The following is a 23,887-nucleotide window of genomic DNA, read 5'->3' as shown; positions in this document are numbered from 1 at the left end:
TCAGGCCATTTGTCTCTTTTTTTTTTTTACACTGTATTTTGTTGTCTGTGTTTTGCCTGAGTTACAAACTCTCAGCACAGCACTGAGCTCTGCTTGCTTTGGTGTTTCACAGTGGGATCCTGAATAAAGAAATCCCTGGGCAGTGAAACTCCTCTGAGGAAATACTATAAAAAAAAAAGAAAAAAAAAGAAAAATTTAGAACACAAACCACAATTTCAAGGCCCAAAAGATGATTGCTGATTACTTCTCAGATTCAACTGAGTTTTCCAAACCCTTATTTATATAAAGCCTCAGGAGTGGGGAGGAAGCATCACTTTTAAATCCCCAGAGCCACATTTGGGAGACCAAAACACTCAACCTGAGCTCCAAACCCACACTTGTGATGGTTAACCCACCAAGGCTTACGATTTTAAAGTCCAAATCCTCATTTAAAAGGCCCTGAGCATCATTCTTCACAAGGCTGCTCTGGAATGCTGGTGGCACTGCGATGTCACAGAGCCTGTGGTGACACAGGGGGACAAAAGTGACACCAGGGAGGTGAATGCTGTGCCCTGGACAGCCCAGAGTGAGGAGGTGCCCAGCATGTCATGGATGTCCCCGGGACTGTGAAACCCACTGCGATGGATTTTTGGGATGGCAACGAATCCCTGTTTGTGCTGCCGGAGCTCAACATGAAACCCAAAGGTACAGGCAGGAGTGTCACCTCTGGGGACAGCAGTGACACACAGCCCGGGCTGCTGCAAGGCTCAGAGCCAGCAGAGGCACAGCATCACCTGGTTTTTCCTCTTTTTTCAGACAAAAAGGCTATTTGGTCTTCTGTGACTCGCATGGTCAAAAAGCAGCTCTTGGAGGGCAAGGTGGGACAGCACAGCAAGCTGGGACAACAGCCTGGGACAAAAACCTGGGAGAAAAACCTGGGAGAAAAACCTGGGAGAAAAACCTGGGACAAACACCTGGGAGAAAAACCTGGGACAAAAACCTGGGAGAAAAACCTGGGAGAAAAACCTGGGACAAACACCTGGGAGAAAAACCTGGGACAAACACCTGGGAGAAAAACCTGGGACAAAAACCTGGGAGAAAAACCTGGGACAGCAACCTGGGACAACAGCCTGGGACAAATACCTGGGACAAACACCTGGGAGAAAAACCTGGGAGAACAGCCTGGGAAAACCCCTGGGACAAACACCTGCGAGAAAAAACTGGGATAGCAACTGGTGTTGGAAAAATCCTGTGCTGTGGGAGAATCGTGGGACAAATTGGGTGCGACCTGGGACTTGGGTTAGTCTGGGATAGACCCCTGGGATAGCCCTGGGCAGAGTGTTACAGTAGCAGTGTCTCCTGCACTGTGATGCTGGCAGTCCCCATGGCCTGCAGTTCCCCTTGTGCTCCTCAGAATGCAGGAAATCCACCCCAAAATCACCTGCCGAGGGACAAACGGGGCTGGTGCAGGGTGGTGTCACCTCTGGTAGGTGGCATTGGGTCACTATGCCCTACTGAGGGACAAACAGGGCTGGTGCAGGGTGGTGTCACCTCCGGGAGGTGGCATTGGGTCACTATGCCCTGCCGAGGAACAAACAGGGCTGGTGCAGGGTGGTGTCACCTCCGGGAGGTGGCATTGGGTCACTGTAGTCCCTGCAGTGCCCTTGAGCTGTCTCTGCCCTGACTCCAGCATGGATTTGTGGTGGCAGAAGGGAGAGGAGAGGCCCAGGAGGGTTGTCCCCACTGTCCTGCCTTCTGGAGGTGACAGGCTCTGCTCAAAGTCACCATCCCTCGAGGGGAACATCCCCAGCTCTTCCTCTTGTGCCATCCTCACCTGTGGCAACACAGATTCTTTCCCGTGGGAATTTTCTCTTCTTCTTGCTGTGTTTTTATAAATAGATAAAGTTTTGATGTTATTGAAACGCTCTTTGGAGGATAGGCGGTTCAATCCTGGCCAGTCAGCCTAGGGGGAGGTTTTGAATTAACCCAATCCAAACGACCTGTGAAAGTCTATATAAATTGTTAAAATAAATAATAAACTCAGGATTCTGTTCACCCGAGAATCTCTCTAGACTCTTCACCCCACCAGCAGTTCCACAGCGACACTCACCCTCTGGGCTTCTCCCTTGTGCTGCAGGGGATCCGAATTCCCACGCTGGGCTGCATCGAGGTGGTGCCCATGGAGGTGCAGGTGGGCAGCAGCACTCACGTGCTGCCCATGCCCAAGTTCCACATGGCCAGGAACCTCATGCTGGCCCAGAACCTGGAAGAGAAGGATGACCCCAAGGGTAAGGCGGAGGGTTGAAACCCGAAATCTGGGCTGCACGGGGTTAGCACACCTCGTTTCTGAAAGCAGCTCCTGGGACGGGATATCTCCTGGGGAAAAATAGAATTATATATACATATATATATAAAATTCAAATTTTTAAAAAAATTAATATAATTTTTAAAAAGTAAATTTCATATAATTTAAAAAAAGTAAATTTAATATAATTTCAAATTTAACATTTTTTAATATATTTTTTAAAATTAAAATTTAATATAATTTTTAAAATAATATAATTTAATTTTTAAAAAAAATTTAAATATTTTTAAATTTTAAATATTTTTAAATTTTAAAATATATTTTAAAATAGATATTTAATTATATATAATTTAGGTCTAAACAATATATATTTATATATAATATATATTTATACATAGTATATATTTTTATATCTATAAAAGGATAATTATATAATTAAAAAGTATATCTATAATAATATTATTATATATGGAAATGCAATGAAAATAATTTTTAAAAAGTAACCTTCTCCTGTGGTTTCCCAGCACCAAAGCCAGCAGAGATTCTGAAATACGCCGAAGTGGCCAGGGCCACCAAGCTGTCCAGGCAGAAAGTGGAGTTTTTAATCCTGAGAACCACATCCCTGATGTACCACTGCCTGGAGAAAGCAGCCAACGTGGCCTTCGTGCTGCAGGACGTGGGAGTGATCTTCATCGAGGGCAGCAAGGGCTTCCTGAGGATCTACCCGCAGTTCCTGGAGCAACTGACGGGCTGGAAATTCCAGGGGACAACACGCAGGGTGAGCATTTGGTGTCCCCAGAGCAGCTGTCCGGCTGGGAAGTGGACAGCAGGATGTGGCCAGGAAGGAGAACAATTCCACCCACTCTAGCTGCCCTGAATTCCTCCTCTCTGGGGTTCCTGGTCACTGGGGATGTGCTGGCAGCTCTGTTTCATTCTGCAGCGTCTCCAGGAGCTGGGCTTGGTGATATCCCCGGAACAGCCCATGGCTGCCCTGAGCCCAACCCGCCGCCTCATCCTCTTCCCCAGGTGAGTGAAACCCCCAGGAGGTTTGGCCTCTGGGGACAACTTGGGGCAGTTTGTCCCCAGGACCGTGGAGCCCTGCAGAGCAGTGTCACTGTTGAGCCGCTAGCAGAGAAAAGAACCCAGTTCTCAGTGGCAAGAAGGAAAAGGCCTTTATCGTTTTGATTTCATCATATATATAGAGTTTTCAAAGGTCACCCAGATTGGTCAGCCAGAAACCTCCCCCTAGGCCTGACTGGCCAGGACTGAACTGTCCAAATCTTGGGACACTGTTTTTAATAACATCCAAACTTTATTTATAAAACACAAAAAGAATTCTCATGGGAAAGACCTGTGCTAGCCACAGAGCAGTGCCTCCTGGGTGTCACTGCTCCTCATCCCCGAGGGGACACGGGAAGGATTGAAATGCATCCCTGTCACTGTAGCACCAGGGATGGAGAAATTCAGCACACGAGGAATTCAGAGAGACTTTTATTGTTTACAACCTCTGCTTATAAGTGCTAAAATCCCACAGGTGATTGGTCAGTGGTCACTCACCTCCTGGGGTGATTGGCTGAAGTCTTACAATGCCTGATTCCAAGCACTCTCTGCCTTAAAACCCAAAACAGATCAGGAACACAGCAGGTGTTCGATACTATTTACAAAATCATCTCATTGTTTTCACACTTTGCATGGGAAAGGAGAGATTCTCAGGGAAAAGCTTCTGCCAGCAGCTTTTCAGTATCCACACATCCCCATCGTGACCAGGAATCCTTCCCTGGGTGACCCTATTTCCCAGGACACCCTTGGGGACGGGGAACAGGACTGTCAGAACCTGAGCTGGCAGAACAGTGGCCTTTCCCCAGTGCCCAACTCCCCTGTGCCCAGGTGATTCTGGGGACAAGGCTCAGGATGGTGTCCTCTCTCTGTCCCCAGCTTTGAACAGGCCTGCCTGCCCAAGCCACCGCCCATGGAATGCCGCAAGTTCTTTCTGCCTGATCCTGAGGTGACCATGAGGAGGAGACTGAATTTGGCACCCCCGGGGATGAAGTGGGAAGGTAAAGCAGCTCATGTCCACAGCAAGGGACAACTGGCGGCTGTGGCTGATGGGACAATCCCTGGCTGTGACTGTCACACGGATCTGATTGTGCCAAAGCTTGGTGACAGCTCGGTGTGGCCATTTCTGCTCAGGCTGGCTCCACAGGAGCTGAGCCATGGGCTGGGAGTGCCCAAAATGCCCAAAATCCCTGATTCAGCAGGAGGGTGGGGATCTGAGGGCCTGTCCTTGCTCTGGGAAATGACCTCTGCTTTGGGAAGAGACTCTGTCCCAAATCTGTCACCAGGGATGGGACAGTGCCAGGCTCTTGTGACAAAGTCCCTCCTTCCTGGTTCCAGGGATGTATCCCATCGTGCCTGTGCCTCCCCGTCCGTTTCCCTTTGCCTGGCCAGGACTGCGGACAGAGATGATGGGAGATGAGGAGATGAAGGACGGGTGAGCTGGAGGAGCAGGGGGTGGGCCACTTTCCTCATCCAGCCAGATCCTGTTCCCCAGAGCCAAACCCACCATCCACAAGAGACTGGAGCTGCTGGGAGCCTCACAGAACCCAGTGGTTGCTCCTCATCCTGTTCCCCAAACAATCCACCATCCACAAGAGACTGGAGCTGCTGGGAGCGTCACACATCCCAAGGGTTGCTCCCCTCTGTCCCCCCAGGAGAGCCCAAGGGCGGTGGGGACAGCCAAGTGTCCCAGCTCAGGGGGTTCCTCTCCATGGTTCCATGAGCCCAGCAGCTCCTGTGGTCAGTTTGTGTCCCCAGAGCCCTCCCAGCCCACTCAGGCCACTCCTGTGATGTCCCTCCAGGCAGCTGCCGCCATTCCCAGCAGCTGCTGCTGGACAAGAGCAGCCTGGGAGTGACCAAGCCAAGGACAAATCTGTGCCCAAGGACAAAGTGACGAAGCAGAGGGACAAAGAGGCAGCAGCAGCTCAGAGGGATGAGGGAGGAAGAGGAGAAAACAAAGATTCCCTAGGGAGAGAGGGAGAAAAGAAAGCTCAAAGCAGAAAAGGAGAAAACAAAGATTCCCTCGGGAGAGAGGGAGAAAAGAAAGCTCAAAGCAGAAAAGAAATACCCAGCTTGGAAGGGACTCTTGGAAGGGAAGGAGAGAAGAAAACTAGACAAGGAGGAGAAAGAAGGGAATCTCTTGGAAAGGGAGGAGAAAGAAGAGCTTCTCTTGGAAAGGGAGGAGAAAGAAGAGCTTCTCTAGGAAAAGAAAGAGAAAGAAGAGCTTCTCTTGGAAAGGGAGGAGAAAGAAGAGCTTCTCTTGGGAAAGAAAGAGAAAGAAAAGGTTCTCTCGGAAGAGAAGGAGAAAGAAGAGCTTCTCTTGGAAAGGGAGGAGAAAGAAGAGCTTCTCTAGGAAAAGAAAGAGAAAGAAGAGCTTCTCTTGGAAAGGGAGGAGAAAGAAGAGCTTCTCTAGGAAAAGAAAGAGAAAGAAGAGCTTCTCTTGGAAAGGGAGGAGAAAGAAGAGCTTCTCTTGGGAAAGAAAGAGAAAGAAAAGGTTCTCTCGGAAGAGAAGGAGAAAGAAGAGCTTCTCTTGGAAAGGGAGGAGAAAGAAGAGCTTCTCTAGGAAAAGAAAGAGAAAGAAGAGCTTCTCTTGGAAAGGGAGGAGAAAGAAGAGCTTCTCTAGGAAAAGAAAGAGAAAGAAGAGCTTCTCTTGGAAAGGGAGGAGAAAGAAGAGCTTCTCTTGGGAAAGAAAGAGAAAGAAAAGGTTCTCTCGGAAGAGAAGGAGAAAGAAGAGATTCTCTTGGAAGAGAAGGAAAAAAGAAAGTTGGACGAGGAAAAGAAAAAGAAGCAAAAGATGCTGCTGGAAGTAAAGGAGAAAAGAAAGTTAGTCCCAAAAGAGGAGAAAAGGGAGTTTCTCCCAGAAGAAACGGCCCAAAGGACATTTCTCCGCGAAGAAAAGGAGAACAGGAAGTTTCTCCCAGAAAAAAAGAAGGAAAGAAAGCTCCTCTCGCAAGACTAGGAGCGAGGTCTCTTCTCGAAAGAGAAGAAATGAAATACCTCATGGAGAAAGTGAGAGAAAAGCAACGTCTTCACGGGCGAGGAGGAGGACGGAAAGCCGCCGCTGGGAGCTCAGTGCTGCCGTATAAAGCCCGGCCCTGGAAGCCGCTGGACCCCAAGGTGTTCCTCCTGCAGCCCCCGGAGAAGGCAGCCCAGGCCCTGAGGGCACGGCCAGAGGCCTTCTGGTCAGTGCTCAAGGACCCCCAGAAGAACATCCTGGCGGGGTACAGGTTTTCATCGTGCGGGATGCTGCCCCCCCTGCCCCACCAGGGCTCCAGAGCGCCCAAGAAGAGGGACACGGTGTCCCAGGGGCCGTGGCCCTGGGTGCAGTGAGCAGAGCAGTGCTTGAGGGGGCAGAGTGGGGTGGGAGAGGAGCTGGAACCATCCTGGGGGGTGTTTTGTCCTTTATTGGAAGAGGGGAACTTCAGAGATCCTTCAGGTGGAGAGGGGAACTTCAGAGATCCTTCAGGTGGAGAGGGGAACTTCAAGATCCTTCAGTTAGAGAGAAGACCTTCAAAGATCACTCAGTTAGACAGAGGATCTTCAAAGATCCCTCAGTTAGAGAGAAGACCTTCAGAGGTCCTTCAGTTAGAGGGGATCTTCAAAGTTCCTTCAGTTAGAGAGAAGACCTTCAAAGATCACTCAGTTAGAGAGAGGACCTTCAAAGACCCCTCTGTTCTGGAGGATGACCAAGCTGCCACCATGGGTTTATCCATCTCCAGGGCCGAGGGACTCATTTTCCAACAAGCCTCAGGACAGGCAGAGTTCCCAGCCTTTCCCAGGCCATCTCCAGGGCCGAGGGACTCCTTTTCCACCAAGCAGGAGCTTCAGGACAGGCAGAAGCCCCAGTCCCTCCCAGGTCCTGGCCAGGCTCTGTGGGGCTGGAGAAGGCCTGGCTCAGCACAGAGCTTCTCTTCAGATCCCCAGCAGGAGGACAAATCCTCTCAGGAGGCTCTGGGAGCAAAGTGCCACCCTGGAGAGGTGCAGAGCAGGCAGAGCAGAGCCAGAGAAAGTTTCCCTCTCAGCAGTGTGCTGACCTGAAGCCATCCAGGGGAGGCCACAGGGACTGTCCCCTCTCCCTCAGTGACACTCCTGGTTGACACCAAACTCACCCCAAGTGAGCTCCTGACTCCTGCTGGGATGAGGGATGAGATCTTGCATCCTTCTCCCAGTAAGAAATAGGTTCCTACCACCACCACCACCACCACCACCACCACCTCCACCCCAGGCAGGTTTTTGTTAGAATAAAAATCCCTGAGTAGCAAATTAAATAGAATTCACTGTTCTGTCGGGGGGGTATTAGAAGGGAGGTTTTTATTAGGAGGAAAAAAAATCTCTGAATAGCAGATTAAATAGAATTCAGTGTTCTATTAGGAGGTTTTTACTAGAAGGGAGGTTTTTATTAGAAGAGAAAATCCCTGAGTAGCAAATTAAATAGAATTCACTGTTCGTTCTATTAGGAGGTTTTGACTAGAAGGGAGGTTTTTACTAGAAGGGAGGTTTTTGCTAGAAGGGAGGTTTTTACTAGAGGGGAGGTTTTTACTAGAGGGGAGGTTTTTACTAGAGGGGAGGTTTTTGCTAGAAGAAAAATCCCTTAGAAGAAAACCCCTTAGAAGAAAAATTGAGTAGCAAATTAAATGGAATTCACTGTTCTATTGCCCATCCCATCCCTTGCACACCTGCAACATCCATTTCTTCTCCCTCAGTCCCGTAGCACATTTAGGTTTAAGAACAGATTATTTCAATAAACGCCTTCAAATCCAAATGATTTATCCTTTCCCCTGTGTTTTATTGTCTCTGTGTTTTCACACACAACAAAGAGGCACCTGCACATGCTTTTATGCATTATTCAATATTGCAGTGTGTTTTATGGGAATTCCAGTGGGTTTCCAATTGGCTTTTATAGCTCTGTGTATTTCCAGCTCAGATGTTCGCCCTGTTCTATTATTCAGGCCTGGTTTTGTTCCATTTCACACTTCTAACCCAGTTAAAATACGAGATACACCCATATGTATTTAAGAAGTTAATGTGCCAGAAAGGAAAATGTACAAATACGCTTATTAAATGCTGCTAAGAATCAACTGCTCAGTGCTTTGAAATTGATTTTAGTTCCTAGGGTCATGGAATTATTTGGGTGGGAAAAGATCTTAAATCCCATTCAGTGTGACGGAGCAGAGAGCGAGAATTCCTTCCAATCCAAACCTGCCACACAGACCATTGTGCTGCTTATCTTTATTTAGATTTCTAACACTAAATCCTTGTCTCCTGCCTCGTCCAGGCGCTCAAAGCTGGCTCTCAGAGCTGCAAGGCGCCTGTGGAGAGAGGGGAAGCTGCTGAAGGACCAAAATTTGGCAACCCAAAAATGTCCCATGGCTGGTTCAGCCACCCAGCACCAAAATTTGACAACCCCAGAAACATCACATGCCGTGTTTAGCCACCCAGCACCAAAATTTGGCAATTCTGGAAATGTCTAATTGCTCATTCAGCCACCCAGCACCAAAATTTGCCAACCCCAGAAATATCCCATGGCTCATTCAGCCCCCCAGCACCAAAATTTGGCAATTCTAGAAATATCCCATGGCTCATTCAGCTACCCAGCACCAAAATTTGGGAATCCCAGGAATGTTCCACGGCAGTTCAGCCACCCAGCACCAAAATTTGTCACCCCCCCCACGTCACTCACTCTTTGATGTCGTTTGCCCACGCTGGGGCCACCTTGAGGACCAGCAGGGCCAGCAGGCTGCACACCACAGCCACGAGGAAGGCTCTCAGAAAGACACTCCAGGTGAGTTTGGCGTTGCCTTTGCCCGAGTTCGCCAGGCTCTCCGCAGGGCTTGGCTCAGTCGTGGCATCCTCAGATCTCTTGTGCACACCTGGAGGAAATCCCAAAGCTCTGAAATCCCTGGGAATGGGGTGGGAGGGGCGGTGGGCAGCTGTCCCTGGGATGGTCACACCCTCCACCCCAGAGGTGGCCAAGGGACACAGATTTCCTGACTCACCTGTTGGCTGAAGGTCCTCCACGTTCTCCCCAGGGTCTGGCACGGCCTGAGGAACCTCCTGAGGTTCCTCCTTATCCACAGGCTCACCCTCCAGCACTGCAGACAGAAAATGTGCCAGTTTAATGCCAAATCACTGTTCCTGATGGGAATCTGAATGCTGAGCTTCCCAACCCCATGGGGTTTAGAGCCACCTGTACCTGGGATGGTTTCCTTCAGCAAAGCCATGACGCCAGAAGGTTCCATCAACGGCCAGGAAACGTTCCTCACTCCAGTTTCGTTCTTCACACCTTGAGGGAAAGAGTGAAAATTTCCACCCCAGAAGTCCCTGGAAGCAGCTCTGGGGCTGTGCAGTGGGTCAGGACTGACCAGTGATCCCTGTGGGGCTGGGAGGTGACCAGGACTGACCAGTGACTCCTGTGGGGTGACCAGGACTGAGAAGTGACCCCTGTGGGGCTGGGAGGTGACCAGGACTGACCAGTGACCCCTGTGGGGCAACCAGGACTGGGCAGTGACCCCTGTGGGGTGACCATGACTGACCAGTGACCCTTGTGGGGTTGGGGGTGACCAGGACTGCCCAGTGACCCCTGTGGGGCTGGGGAGTGACGAGGATTGACCAGTGACCCCTGTGGGGTTGGAGGGTGACCAGGACTGACCAGTGACCCCTGTGGGGTGATCAGGACTGACCAGTGACCCTTGTGGGGCTGGGAGGTGACCAGGACTGACCAGTGACCCCTGTGGGGTGACCAGGACTGACCAGTGACCCCCATGGGGTGACCAGGACTGACCAGTGACCTCTGTGGGGTGACCAGGACTGACCAGTGACCCCTGTGAGGCTGGGGGTGACCAGGACTGACCAGTGATCCCCGTGGGGTGACCAGGACTGACCAGTGACCCCAGGAACCCCAGACCCCCTGAAGGAGCTCCCATCACACCCGGTAGCATTCCCTGTCCAGGCTGAGCTCAGCACAGAGGGTCATGGAATGTTCCAGAACAGCCGGGCAGGGCTGGACTCTCACACCCACCTGCACGAGAAGCCTCGCTCATGTTTGGCTGAGCTGGCAGTTCCCAAAACAAATCAAAAGTCATGTAAGGTCCAGGAGGGTCAGATTCAGCATCTCCATTTTCTCCATCCACTGCTGGGAACAGAGAGGAGTTCCAATGAAATATTTCCATGTATTTTCCATGGCAGGAGCTGTGGTTGGGGTATGGAATGGCTCCTTCCCTCTGGAGCACTGTGCCAGGTGTTTGACCCATGGTGATCCCAAAAAAAAAACCATGCAGGAGCTGTCAGGAGTTAACCCAACCCCAGCAACCCCACAGGCATTGCTCTAGGATCAGGGTGCTGGGATTTGGGGGGGAGTATTCCTCCCTGCTAGTGTTCTGGGGTCTGAGCCTGACCCACTCCCCTCAGCCAAAAAGGTGCTGAATTGCCTCCCAACAGGATATTGAAACCTAAATGTTCCTTGGAGGGATCTGTGGGACATGTGGGACATGTGGGACATATGGGACATGTGGGATCTGTGGGATCTGTGGGACATGTGGGATCTGTGGGACATGTGGGACATATGGGACATGTGGGACATGTGGGATCTGTGGGATCTGTGGGACATGTGGGATCTGGGGGATCTGTGGGACATATGGGATCTGTGAGACATGTGGGACATGTGGGACATGTGGGATCTGTGGGACATATGGGACATGTGGGATCTGTGGGACATGTGGGATCTGTGGGACATGTGGGACATGTGGGATCTGTGGGACATGTGGGACATGTGGGATCTGTGGGACATGTGGGACATGTGGGACCTGTGGGACATGTGGGACATGTGGGATCTGTGGGACATATGGGACCTATGGGATCTGTGGGATCTGTGGGACATGTGGGATCTGTGGGACATGTGGGACATATGGGACATGTGGGATCTGTGGGACATATGGGATCTGTGGGATCTGTGGGACATGTGGGATCTGTGGGACATGTGGGATCTGTGGGACATGTGGGATCTGTGGGACATGTGGGACATGTGGGACATGTGGGATCTGTGGGACATGTGGGATCTGTGGGACATATGGGATCTGTGGGATCTGTGGGACATGTGGGATCTGTGGGATGTGTGGGATGTGTGGGACCTGTGGGACCTGTGGGACATGTGGGACATGTGGGACCTGTGGGACATGTGGGACCTGTGGGACATGTGGGGCCTGTGGGACCCGTGGGACCTCCCTGTCACCTACCTGCTGCGGGCAGCCCTGTCTCACGGGCAGGGAGCTGAGCCCCGGGGGCCAGCAGGGCTATCAGGCACAGCAGGATCAGCAGGGACACCAGGATGGTCAGGGCTCTCTGCACAGCCAGCAGCAGGGTGCTGGCCAGAGCCCACCGTGCCCACGTCATGGCGCTGCCCTGGCTGCTGCCCAAGCCTCCCGTGGTGCCACCTGCCTGTTCTGCACACCAAACCCAGCTGTGTCACCTCTCAGGGTGACCTCTCAGCGACTGTGTGACCCTTCAGGAGCTCTGTGTCCCCTCAGGGTGCTGAGTGACCACTCAGGGAGCTCTCTGTCCCCTCAGGGGCTGTGTGACCTCACAAAGAGCTCCCACCACCAACGTTCCGCCGTCTCCAGGGAGCCCCAAACGTTCTGTGGGTTTCTAGGACCTTTCCCTACCCAAAGCCCTCTGCTCCAGAAAACCCCACACAGCTTGTCCCCAGAGCAAACCCCCAAACCAGGCTTTCCCCATGGTTTTCAGCTGTTTGGTGGGAAAAACAGAGCTCAAAAGAAGGAAAAAAAAAGAGCTGTCCTAAAAAACCAGTCCTTTATTTGGGACTGCGTTTCTCTGCAAGTGTTAGAATCAGAGAATCCCAGAATGGTTTGGTTTGGAATGGACCATGAAAACCATCCAGTCTGGGACCTTTCCCTACCCAAAGCCCTCTGCTTCAGAAAACCCCACACAGCTTGTCCCCAGAGCAAACCCCCAAACCAGGCTTTCCCCATGGTTTTTAGCTGTTTGGTGGAAAAACAGAGCTCAAAAGGGGATAAAAAAAAAGAGCTGTCCTAAAAAAAGTCATGTTTTTAGGACTGCGTTGCTCTGCAAGGGTTAGAATCAGAGAATCCCAGAATGGTTTGGTTTGGAATGAACCATGAAAACCATCCAGTCTGGGACCTTTCCCTACCCAAAGCTTTCTTCTCCAGAAAACCCCACACAGCTTGTCCCCAGAGCAAACCCCCAAACCAGGCTTTCCCCATGGTTTTTAGCTGTTTGGTGGAAAAACAGAACTCAAAGCGGGGGGGGGGAAAAAAAAAGCTGTCCTAAAAATACAGTAATTTTTTTGGGACTGCGTTTCTCTGCAAGGGTTAGAATCAGAGAATCCCAGAATGGTTTGGTTTGGAATGGCACAGCTAACTAAAAATTAGCACAGCTAATCCTCAGGGAACAGGACAGCAGCAAAGCTCCAGTGGGGTTTTTAGAGCCCAAACCTGACTTGTGGATGTCCAAAGTGCTTCCCAATGCCACATCCTCTTTCTAACCTCCAACCCCTCCAGGGAGGCCAAATAAGATGAGAGTTGGAAATTATAACAGGCCAAGGATTTCCCCAATATCCTGCAAAACAGAATGTCCTGGATGAAGGTTTTCCCTGCTGTTCTGGATTCTGCCTTCAAACAGCTGCTTAAAACTGCATTTTCATTACCCTGAGGAGGTTTGCTTACCTGATGCCCTTTTTCCTGACACACTCTGGCACTCACACACACTCCTCCCCATTCCTGTTTTTACCATTTTTACTGTTTTTCTGTGGAAATGCTGGTTCTCCTCATTCCAAAGGCTGTGGAAAAACTCCACTGTCAGGTTTAACTTATTAGCTCTCCCTAACAAAGGGCGGGAGAAGTTGATTTTGCATTAAATGCCATTAAATATTAACATGTTTACACAGCAAAGCCAGCCTGCAGTTACACACAGCCCCGGAGTGTTCCTGCCTGCTTTTCCTGGAGGATTCCAGGCTGAGTTCGTGGCTTTTCCTATGACTTCCCCCAGCACAGATGCAGCTGGTGGCTGAAATGCCCCTGCTCTGTTCTAGGAACTGCCAAACCAGTTCCTTCCAGCAGCACCGCAGATGTTTTGAGTAATTTTGTGCTGAAACAAAGCCAGAGCTCTCCGATGAGCATCGGTCCTGTGGGGCTGGAGAGATGCTGAGATGCTTTGCCAGCCCTGGCATGGCTCAGCTGCCAAAATATGCCTGATTTTAGGAAAAAAACCCCATGTAGGTATCTAATTCTGCCTGGATTCTGCTGTGGGGAAGGTTTTGGCAAATAAAACGATGTAGGATTGGCTGGTTTCATGTTAATCCTCCAATCTGTGTGTGTGCAGCCCTGCTTGGGAGTGAACCAGATCCGGGCACAAGGTTTGATCCAATTTGCTGTGGTTTTACCCCAAAACGTGGCAAATATGAGGTGGGAAGGAGCAGAAAAATGAAGTTTCGTCTTGCACAGATGATGATTTTCTGAGAGCAGAGATGTCAGCTGGTGCCCTGAACTCCTGGGGAATTTCCTCCAGGGTGGAGAGAAGGGTTAATCTGTGGGCCAAAGCTTGTGCTGTGGCTGCAGCAGAAATGCAGGGGTTTAATCATGAGAAAACAATCCTTAGGCAATTTAGATTTCATTAATTTGACTTTCCACCTCGATCCCAATCTCCGAATTTTCCCCCCTGAGCTCAGGGTTGTGCTTTGGAAGGGCAGCACCCTGCCAGAGATCTCAACTGGGAAGGATTTCTCCATCCACTTAGAAAAAAAAGGTTTAATTACTTTGATAAAACTGGGAGCTGGTTTGCATCTTCTCGCTCCCCAGGCAGTCCTGTCCTTTCTCTTGTGTTAAATAACTTCAACACCACTTTGCATCACCACCCTGTCTCTAAACGTGTGCTGAGGTGTCTGTTCTTTAGGGAACTTTGGGTAAATATTTAGGAATCCCGATAAAAAATCCATTTTGTTTAATTAGTGCCTCAATTACACTGGGAATTACCCCGGAGCACAGAACATTTGTTTCCGCAGTTGTGAGTCAGAGTGGATGGGAGAAATCTGAGATAATGACAGAGTTGCTCATAACCCAGAGGTCTGAAAGACTCCGAGAGGAGTTTATTTAGGGTGGAAACACCAGGTAAAAACTCCCCAAACCCTCCCTGGGGAAAATCCCAAATTCACCTGCTGGGAATGCAAACCACACGAGGCTCCTTCCCCAATTCCCTGCCTGGCTGCAGTGGGGATTTGCTGTGGGAGGCTTGCCAGAGCTGTGCAGCCTCAGGGCTTGATAATGGATGATCTAATCTGGTGTTGGTGGCAGGAAAATAAAAATCAGGGCTCTTGGAAGGTCGACAGGCAGCATTTCTGCTCTTGTGCTTGTCGTTGCTCTGCAATGGCTCGGCGAGTGTTGCGAAATAAACGTGGGTTTTGATCCCGGTTTGATGCAATTTCTGTGTAATTTATCCACCTCTTCATCTCTGTTTGCATCGCGGGCAAAACGCTGGGGAAGGGAAACAGAAGCTCTGACTTGTAGAAGGCTTTGTTTTCCAAATTTCCCGTTTCTAAACAGCGTCGCTACCAAATCTCACTCATCCTGGGGGGAAGAAAAGGTTTTCCTACATCATAATTAGCACTGAAAAAAAATGCAGTTTTGCCAAGTAGGTGTAGGAACATTTTAAATGCCATCAGTTTTGGAGAAGGCAGAATGCAGAACATGTTTGCTCAGGGCTGCCAGACAGTGTTTACTAAAGCAGATGATGCTGGTGGGTTTTGCCTGATGCTTTTCTCTCCTCACAGGCTGCAGAACCCTTTTGTTCAGAGCTTTGCTCTCACCAAATTCCCTCTGCAGAGCTGCAGGATTCCCTACAAAGCAAAGGAGTTCTGCTCTGGTTTGGACTTTGAAGACTAATTTTGGGTTGGGGGAAGAATCCCGGACTGGTTTGGGTGGGAATGACCTAAAAGCCACCCAGTGTCACCTCTGCCATGGCAGGGACATCTCCACTGTCCCAGGGTGCTCCAAGCCCTGTCCAGCCTGGCCTGGGATGGAGAAAAAGCCTTTTGATTCACATTCTTTAAAGAACAAAGATTTTTATTTGGATTTAGCACTAGATGGGGCTAAAGGACTAAAAAGAAGTGGAACAAACCCAACTGGCTGAGCTGTGGGATGTGAAAACCTCCGGGAAAAGCAGAGGGAAAATCAGTGGGGTGATGGATGCTGTTGGGGTGGTTTCACTCGGGTTTAGGAGGGAGAGCAGAGCCTGTGAGGTGTTGGGCTGTCAGCACTCCTGAGGGGGCAGGGAGGTGCTGTGGGCTGGGCTGAGGTGTAAACCATGAGTAGGACATGTTGGACAGCAGCTCTCGGCTGGGGGATCCTGATTTCTGACCAAATGATGGATTTTTAATTGATTCTTTCCCTGAGTGTTATCAAGGGGACTTGGAAAAGCAGAATTTCCTCATCTTCCAACCTGCAGCGTCCAGGAATTCTCCTGGAATGGCCCCAGGAGACACAACTGTGGGGGAAAGGGACAATCTTGGTGTGGATGAGATCATTTTTACATTAATTATTTCAGTGTTTTACTGCGTGACGTTTTATTTGTCATTTCTGCTTCCAAAACACACCAGAAACCTCCTGGTTAGGTTGTTACTCACTGGAATTTCCCTTCCTGTCCTACCCAGGTAAAAAACCTGTTGGTTATCAGATAAAACAGGGAAATAACAAATTTACTCTCAAACACAATATCCCTTGACTGCCACGGTTAAGAATCTTTACTCTCCTTATCCATCCTATTGCAAATTGTACTCATTAATCCCACTGCAAAATATCTTTATAAATCCCACTGTAAACTATCTTTATCAAGCCCACTGCAAATTATCCTTATCAATCTCACTGCAAACTATCCTTTTCAATCCCACTGCAAGTTATTCTTATCAATCCCACTGCAAATTTTATCAATCCCACTGTAAACTATCCTTTTCAATCCCACTGCAAATTGTATTTATCAATCCCATTGCAAATTATTTTATCCATCCCACTGCAAATTATCCTTATCAATCCCATTGAAAACTATCCTTATCAATCCCATTGAAAATTATATTTATCAATCCCACTGCAAACTATTTCTTTCAATCCCACTGCAAATTGTACTTATCAATCCCACTGCAAACTATCCTTATCAATCCCACTGCAAATTGTACTTATCAATCCCACTACAATTGTTTTTATCAATCCCACTGTAAACTATGTTTATCAATCCCACTGCAAATTATCATTATCAATCCCACTGTAAATTGTATTTATCCATCCCACTGCAAACTATCCTTATCAATCCCCCGGCAAAGATCTGCTGCTGCACCATTTTTTTTCCTGCATTAACCTGAGTGGTTTTTGTGTGCAAACAAAGATTTCAGTAAAACTCAACGACCAGCTGTTTTCTCATTTGCTCCGCGAGTGTGGAAACATTTAATGAAATTGCTTATGGTTTAGCGATTTGTATGACACAAACAATATTTCCCTTCTGTCAGACCCGGGCCAATCTGAAATTGCTTGAGGATGTAAACACGAGCAAACAAACCCAAACAATTTAAATTAAATGCCTAATGTACCTGGGGAGAGATTATCTGCTCTGCTTGCATCTTCCCTCCAAATCTGCTCGCGGTTGGGGATCCTGTTTGTTGCTCAGTGGTTTATTGCACAAATATTTCGGTGCTGAGGGATTAACAAGGGTGAGAGGATGGGCATTTTTGGAGGGAAGGACTGAAGAAATCCAGGATACTTTTAAAGGTGTGGTTTCATGGTGGAAAAATGAAATATCCTGAGTTGGAAGGGTGATGGGATGTTGGGAGAAGAGGGAAAAGAGGACTCATCACTGGGGCAGGGAGGAGATTTTAGTGCACAATTCCCATTTCCCTCAGGATAGTGCTGCAGCCTGGATGTTCTGGACTTTGCAGCTGATTTTGGGGTCATTTTTGGTGTGAGAATTTCCCTTCCTCTGTCCATCTGTGGTGTGGTGGGATGGAGATGTCTGTGTGGGTCAGGGTTTGCCTTTCTCTCGTTTCTGTGCCAAGAACTCTGCTCTTGAGCTCTTTACCATCCCAGAGGAGCTGTGGAATCCCTGCATCCCTGGAAGTGTCCCAGGCCTGCTTGGAACATCCTGGGATGGTTTAAAATGTCCCAAGGTGGAACTGGATGAGTTTTAATGTCCCTTCAGCCCCAAACCCCTCTGGAATTCTACAATCCACCCTTTTATTCGCCAATATTAGGGCCTTGAAACCTTTACAAGTGAGTAGCAAGGAGAGCCTTTGCATCCAGGGGGAAAAAATAAAAGAGAGAGAGGAAATTCAGGATGAATTTGCAAAAGCTGGAGACCTTATGGAATCCTAAAATCTGCTTTTCTGCAAGGGGAGAATGTGGCACTGAGACCTCAGGCTGTCCCCTCAGGCTGTGCCAAACAGACCTGTCAGCTTTCCAGAGACATCCCTGTGAGCATTAGGGTCACTCAGGCTGGGAGGAAGGTGGTTAATTATCAATTAGGGGACATTCCTAATTGGGGGGGGGAAGGGAAGGGAAGGGAAGGGAAGGGAAGGGAAGGGAAGGGAAGGGAAGGGAAGGGAAGGGAAGGGAAGGGAAGGGAAGGGAAGGGAAGGGAAGGGAAGGGAAGGGAAGGGAAGGGAAGGAAAGGAAAGGAAAGGAAAGGAAAGGAAAGGAAAGGAAAGGAAAGGAAAGGAAAGGAAAGGAAAGGAAAGGAAAGGAAAGGAAAGGGGAAAGGAAAGGGGAAAGGAAAGGAAAGGAAAGGAAAGGAAAGGAAAGGAAAGGAAAGGAAAGGAAAGGAAAGGAAAGGAAAGGAAAGGAAAGGAAAGGAAAGGAAGAAGGGAAGAAGGAGCTGCCATTGGAATATCACACCAGCTTTGGCATCCGACAGGCAGCAGCAATGCATTGAAGAGAGCAGCAGAAAGTCTGATGCCACCTACACTCCTCCCATGCGAGTTTCAATTATAGCTCCGGACTTGGCTGAGCCGTGGCACTGAGCCCTCTGCTCAGACAGCTTTCCCACCACTCAAATCAGCTCCCGAGGGTGCTGTGGGGAGCAGGATGTTGAAATCAAACCCTGTTCAGAGGAGTCATCCCGGGTAGAGCCTCGGAACGAAGCTGAACCTCCGAGCAGGGCTCAGGAATTAAGCCAAATTGTGATTTTGTTTGATGTATTCCTCCGGTTTTTCCCGTTTCTGAGGGAAAGCTGGGAGGCAGCTCAGTTCAAGAAATGAACTTGTGACTGTGAGAGCTTTGTGGGTTTTTGCCAAGAGACAACTCTAATTGATTTCCTTGCGCCGGGAGAAGTTATTTTCGGGAAAACAGGGCATTCCTCACCGCGGATCCAAAGGGAATTGTCATCCTTTGGCAGAGGTGGAAAATTCTAATTTGAGCAAGCGAAAGGGTGAGACTTTGCAAAGCCTCACCTGGAGATTGCTGTGCTCAGGTTGGCTCGGTCTGCAGGCACTGGCACAGGAGAAATGTGCAGGAATGAATTTTCTGTCTTTTTGAGATGTGAAATTCGCCTTCTCCCCTCCATTCTCTCCTGTCGAGGCACCGCAGGAGCCCACGGGGTGTCAGGAGAGGATGTGGGGAGTGACAGCAGCTCGGGAATGGAGTCTGGAGAGGTGAAAATAGGCTGGCAGTCTCTGTTAACTTATTCCTCTTTTTTTAAAATTTTTTTAAAAAATTTTTTCCTGAGCCTTATTAAATATTTCACAGCTGAAGATGAACTCTGGTGGGATTGAAATGTCATCAGTGGGTTGGCTCTGCCAGCATCACCCTCCAGCCAAGAGGGCTGAATGCAGGATTTTGAGTGTGGCCTTTGAGAACCCCTCCATTCTTCATTTTTGTTTTAAATTTGGGATTTTTTGTGATTTTTTAATGTGATTTTTGTGATTTAATGCGATTTTTAAATGTGATTTTTTGGGGTTTTTTTTGTTTGTTTGGTGGGGATTTTTATTTGGTTTTGGGGTTTTTTTTGGGTTTTGTTTTTTTGTTTGTTTTCTTTTTTGTTCAGGTTTTTTATTTGTTCGTTTTTTGTTTGGTTGGTTGGCTGGTTGGTTTTTTACTTTAAAACACTTCTAAAACTTTCAAAATTGATTGGGTTTTTTTGGTTTTTTTGTTTTCACATTGAACTCCAGGCTTCAAGACGAGCTGACACAAATCCCGGGGCAAAGAGGGAACTAAATACTGCCAGAGAAAAAACTTCCAATCCATGAAAATCTTTTTCACAGAACCATGGATTGCTTTGGGTCGAGAGGCACCCTCAGCACCACGGAGCTCCAACCCTCCCTGCCACTAAACCAGCCTGTTTTTCTCTAAAAACAAAAAGCAAACCCCCAAAATTTCTGGATGATTTCCTCATCCAACCACCTGGATGCCTCAGGATTGTTTTTTTCCGAGTGTCAGCTCCTGTTGAGGCTCAGGGAGCAGATGGAAGTGTGCCTGTCAGAGCAGAGCATTTATATTTGTGTTTCTTAATGCCAGACCAGTTTTAAAAGACAGAGACTTCCTAAAAGAAATGAGTCTTGAAATCTAAGCCTTGCTGGGTAACTAACCCAAATAACACCTTCCATTATTTAAGTTGTGAGCAATAAAAAATACTCCTGGCTCACCACGGAGAGATTTCTCCATATATTCTCGTTTTTGCTGTAAAATTGATGAATCTGTAATGCACTGCATAATTAAACATTGCAGGGATATTGCTTTGGAGGACAAGCGAGTAATGAAGGGGATACAGTAAATTTTGGTGATTACAGATACAATTGGTTCGCCCAAGCACTGCATGATCTGCTCTGCAGGTTAAAAGAAAAAAAAAAACCCAAAGAACACAATTTCCATTAAGCTCTGCGCTGCTCTGCTAGCAACGGATTAGGCTATTAAACTATATTTTTTCCATTAATAAAACAAATGTTAACGCACTGTTTGATGCTAATAACCAAACCATTGCGGGAAGCAAAGCTCCTGCCATTAACATTCATCACATCTCACCCAGGCTGGGGATGAATTTGGGGTTTTTTTCCATCGAGGTGAGGTGGGAAGCACAGCAGGAACTTGCTGCCCTCTCAGCCTGCTCGTGTTTGCTGTGTTCTCGTGGACAAGGCTGATCTGAGAGCTGCAGAGAGCTGAACTTTAAACACATCCAACCATCTGCTGCAGCACATCGCTGGCTTCATTAAATTGTATTAATTCTCACTGAGCCAAACCTGCTCACAGAGGCAGAAAGCTCTGCCTGTTTCCAGACTCCACCAGCAGGCTGGGGATGCTCCACCAGCTCTCCTGGTGCTGCACAGACAAACATCTGCCTGCCCTGAGCTTTTTGCTCTGCAGCTTGTTTTGGGCACAGCCAGGGAAACCTGGAGCTGGAATTCCTCCTCGCCTGGTGAATCCAGCATGGCTGGATGTGGCTGCCCTGCTGGGATGTGTGTGCTGTTAGCAGGGTGTGGGGATGGTTGAATACCTCATCTAGCTGTTCATATCTTGATTTTTACCTTCTCCAGGGACTTGGGACAAAGTTAGGGAGGAAGAGTTTGGTGCCTTCAGAGGGGTCAGGCTGGCTGCCTTGCTGGGGTGTGGTGTGTGTGTTGTTATCAGGGTGTGGGAATGGTTTAATGCCTCGTCCAGCTGTTCATATCCTGATTTTTACCTTGTCCAAGGACTTGGGTAAAAGTTCAGGACTTCAGGAGGAAGAGTCTGGTGTATTCAAGGGATTCAGACTGAGTGCCTCGCTGGTGTGGCTGTGTGTGTGTAGTTATCAGGGTGTGGGGATGGTTGAATACCTCATCCAGCTGTTCATATCCTGATTTTTACCTTCTCCAGGGACTTGGGAGAAACCCTCTGAGCTCAGGAGGAAGAATCTGGTGCCTTCAGGGGGCTCAGACTGAGTGCCTCACTGGTGTGGTGTGTGTGTTGTTACCAGGGTGTGGGGATGATTGAATACCTCATCCAGCTGTTCATATATTGATTTTTACCTTGTTTAGGTACTTGAGACAAAGTTCAGGAGTTCAGGAGGAACAGTCTGGTGTATTCAAGGGGCTCAGACTGGCTGCCTTGCTGGGTTGTGGTGTGTGTGTTGTTACCAGGGTGTGGGAATGGTTTAATGCCTCATCCAGCTGTTCATATCCTGATTTTTACCTTGTCCAGGGACTTGGGAAAAAGTTCAGGAGTTCAGGAGGAAGAGTCTGGTGTACTCAAGGGGCTCAGACTGGCTGCCTTGCTGGTGTGGCTCTGTGTGTTGTTATCAGGGCATGGAGATGGTTGGATACCTCATCCAGCTGTTCATATCCTGATTTTTACCTTGTCCAAGGACTTGGGTCCAAGTTCAGGAGTTCAGGAGTTCAGAAGTTCAGGAGGAAGAGCCTGGAGCCTTCAGGGGGCTCAGACTGGCTGCCTTGCTGGGATGGCTGTGTGTGTCATTACCAGGGTATAGGGATCACTGTCCAGCTGTTCATATCCTGATTTTTACCTTTTCCAGGGACAAAGTTTGGGAGTTCAGGAGGAAGAACTTTGACCCTTCAGGAGGCTCAGACTGGCTGCCTCTCTGGGGTGAGTGTTTGTGTTGTTATCAGGGCGTGGGGATGGTTTAATACCTCATCCAGCTGCTCACATCTTGATTTTTAACTTTTCCAGGAACTTGGGACAAAGTTCAGGAGCTCAGGAGGAAGAACTTTGACCCTCCAGGGGGCTCAGACTGGGTGTTGCTCACTGCAAGGAGAGGCTCTGGGTTTTTTTTTTCCCATCTCCTTGCCAGAGGTGGTTTTTCATTAACCCTTTCTCCCCTGGCACTGCTGCCAGCCGGCTGGGCTCAGAGCAGGACAGGAAGCACCTGCACTCTGTTCATTGCTGCTGCTGTAAAACTGTGTGCAGCACAGAAATGGGGATGTTTGAATGCAAACAACCATAGATGCAGATCAAATCCACCCCAAGGGGCTGGCTGGAGCAGCAATTTGGGCGATGATACACTCCACATTTCCCCTCCCAGGCAGAGCAGAGGGCACAGGCAGCTCTGAAACATCAAAAATCCATTTCCAAGGCCTGCTGGAGCTCTGAAAACCACAGTGCAGCGCACAGGTGTCTGTGACTGATCACAAATAAACAAATTCGAGGGCCAAACAAGCTGCTGGGGTGTTGGGGCTGCAGGCACAGCTGTGCCCTCTCCACCCAGAGCAGCACTTTGTGCTCAATCGCTGCGAGGGAGGCACAGTTGGCGAGTCAAAGGCAGCAAAACCCTTCTCCAGGCAGGTTCAAAGGGATGCTGCTGAGCCATTCAGCAGAACATTTCTGAGTCCTCCAGCAGCGTGGCTGCGTCAGATCTCAAACGGATCAATTCTCAAATGCGCCAATTTACAAATGTGCCTCGCGGAGCAAACCCAGCCATTTACCAGGACGCTTCTGAAGCCTGCACAGACCTTAATTTGCCTTATCAAAGGATAATCTGCTGTGTCAAGGCTCGGGAGGAGGCTTGATTAAAAAGGCAGTTGAAGTGTGAATGCTGGCAGCTGAGTGGAGCAGGAGTAGTGTTTATTTAAATGCGTTTAATGAGTGATTTCGGTGACGTGGATTTAGATTTGCAGCAGCGATTCTTCCTCCAGCAGGGCTCAGGTTTGCCTTTTGGGTTTGTCTTTTGCTGCTGAGATGATTTCTCTGCTCTGCTGCAGCCCCCAGGCTCCTGGGGTTAAACTCTGGACAAACCCAGCAGGTTCAGCACCCTGAGTTTTTTACTGAGAGCAGGGAAGGTCAGCAGCCTGGGATTTTGGGGTTTTGCTGTGCTGTCCTGGCAGGTTTTTTGGTCTCACAGTTGTCCTTGCCTTGTGTGAGCTCCAGGGCTCAGTTTGGGACAGTTCAGTTTCAGTTCTAACAGGATTTAAGAGAAGTATTTAAATTAAAATGAACACTTCTTTTTGGTCTCCCTGTTGTCCATCTGCAGGTTTGAAGTGAAGCCTTGCCTTGTGTGAGCTCCAGGGCTCAGCTTCAGTTCCAACGGGATTTATGAAAAATATTTAAATTAAAATGAGCAATCTTGGTTTTGGTCTCACTGCTGTCCTTGCCTTGTGTGAGGTCCAGGGCTCAGTCTGGGACAGAGCTCAGCTTCAGTTCTAACAGGATTTATGAAAAATATTTAAATTAAAATGAACAATCATGTTTTTTGGTCTCCCTGTTGTCCATCTGCAGAGTTGAGGTGAAGCCTGTGTGAGCTCCAGGGCTCAGCCTGGGACAGAGCTCAGTTTCAGTTCCAACAGGAATTATGAGAAGTATTTAAATTAAAATGAACAACCTTGGTTTTGGCCTCACTGTTGTCCATCTGCAGGGTTGAGGTGAAGTCTTGCCTTGTGTGAGCTCCAGGGCTCAGCTTGGGACAGAGCTCAATTTCAGTTCTAAGAGGCTTTATGAAAAGTATTTAAATTAAAATGAACAATCTTGTTATTTGGTCTCACTGTTGTCCTTGCCTTGTGTGAGCTCCAGGGCTCAGTTTGGGACAGAGCTCAGCTTCAGTTCCAACAGAATTTATGAAAAGCAT

At 48.7% G+C, this 23,887-nt stretch overlaps 2 protein-coding genes across 3 annotated transcripts; one reads left to right on the top strand and one right to left on the bottom strand.

Annotated features, from left to right (window-relative positions):
- Positions 1 to 592: 592 nt before the first annotated feature.
- On the top strand, positions 593 to 5,543 carry LOC146428043 (uncharacterized). Its single transcript, XM_085080479.1, has 9 exons — positions 593 to 684; positions 796 to 857; positions 2,117 to 2,267; positions 2,809 to 3,062; positions 3,225 to 3,310; positions 4,220 to 4,341; positions 4,679 to 4,775; positions 5,143 to 5,503; positions 5,535 to 5,543. The coding sequence occupies exons 1-9, from the start codon at positions 621 to 623 to the stop codon at positions 5,541 to 5,543; spliced, it is 1,206 nt and encodes a 401-aa protein (XP_084936605.1). The 5' UTR covers positions 593 to 620.
- Positions 5,544 to 8,554: 3,011 nt separating this feature from the next.
- Positions 8,555 to 11,917, bottom strand: LOC146428042 (uncharacterized). 2 transcript variants are annotated; one of them, XM_085080631.1, is made up of 6 exons: positions 11,572 to 11,917; positions 10,359 to 10,472; positions 9,534 to 9,623; positions 9,337 to 9,432; positions 9,021 to 9,210; positions 8,555 to 8,649 (listed from the first exon to the last, which is right to left on the bottom strand). In XM_085080631.1, exons 1-6 carry the CDS (start codon positions 11,726 to 11,728, stop codon positions 8,574 to 8,576), a joined length of 723 nt encoding a protein of 240 aa, XP_084936757.1. In that variant the 5' UTR covers positions 11,729 to 11,917; the 3' UTR covers positions 8,555 to 8,573. The 2 variants fall into 2 exon arrangements, with proteins under 2 accessions (XP_084936757.1, XP_084936758.1); XM_085080632.1 differs by having other exon boundaries at positions 11,596 to 11,917.
- Positions 11,918 to 23,887: the final 11,970 nt, after the last annotated feature.

This window comes from Lichenostomus cassidix, chromosome 22 (genome assembly GCF_008360975.1).
Source record: "Lichenostomus cassidix isolate B80296 chromosome 22, HeHo_3.0, whole genome shotgun sequence".
NCBI classification, from domain to species: Eukaryota; Metazoa; Chordata; class Aves; order Passeriformes; family Meliphagidae; genus Lichenostomus; species Lichenostomus cassidix.
Note: the sequence above shows the minus strand (reverse complement) of the source record. Positions and strands in the feature narration are given on the sequence as shown.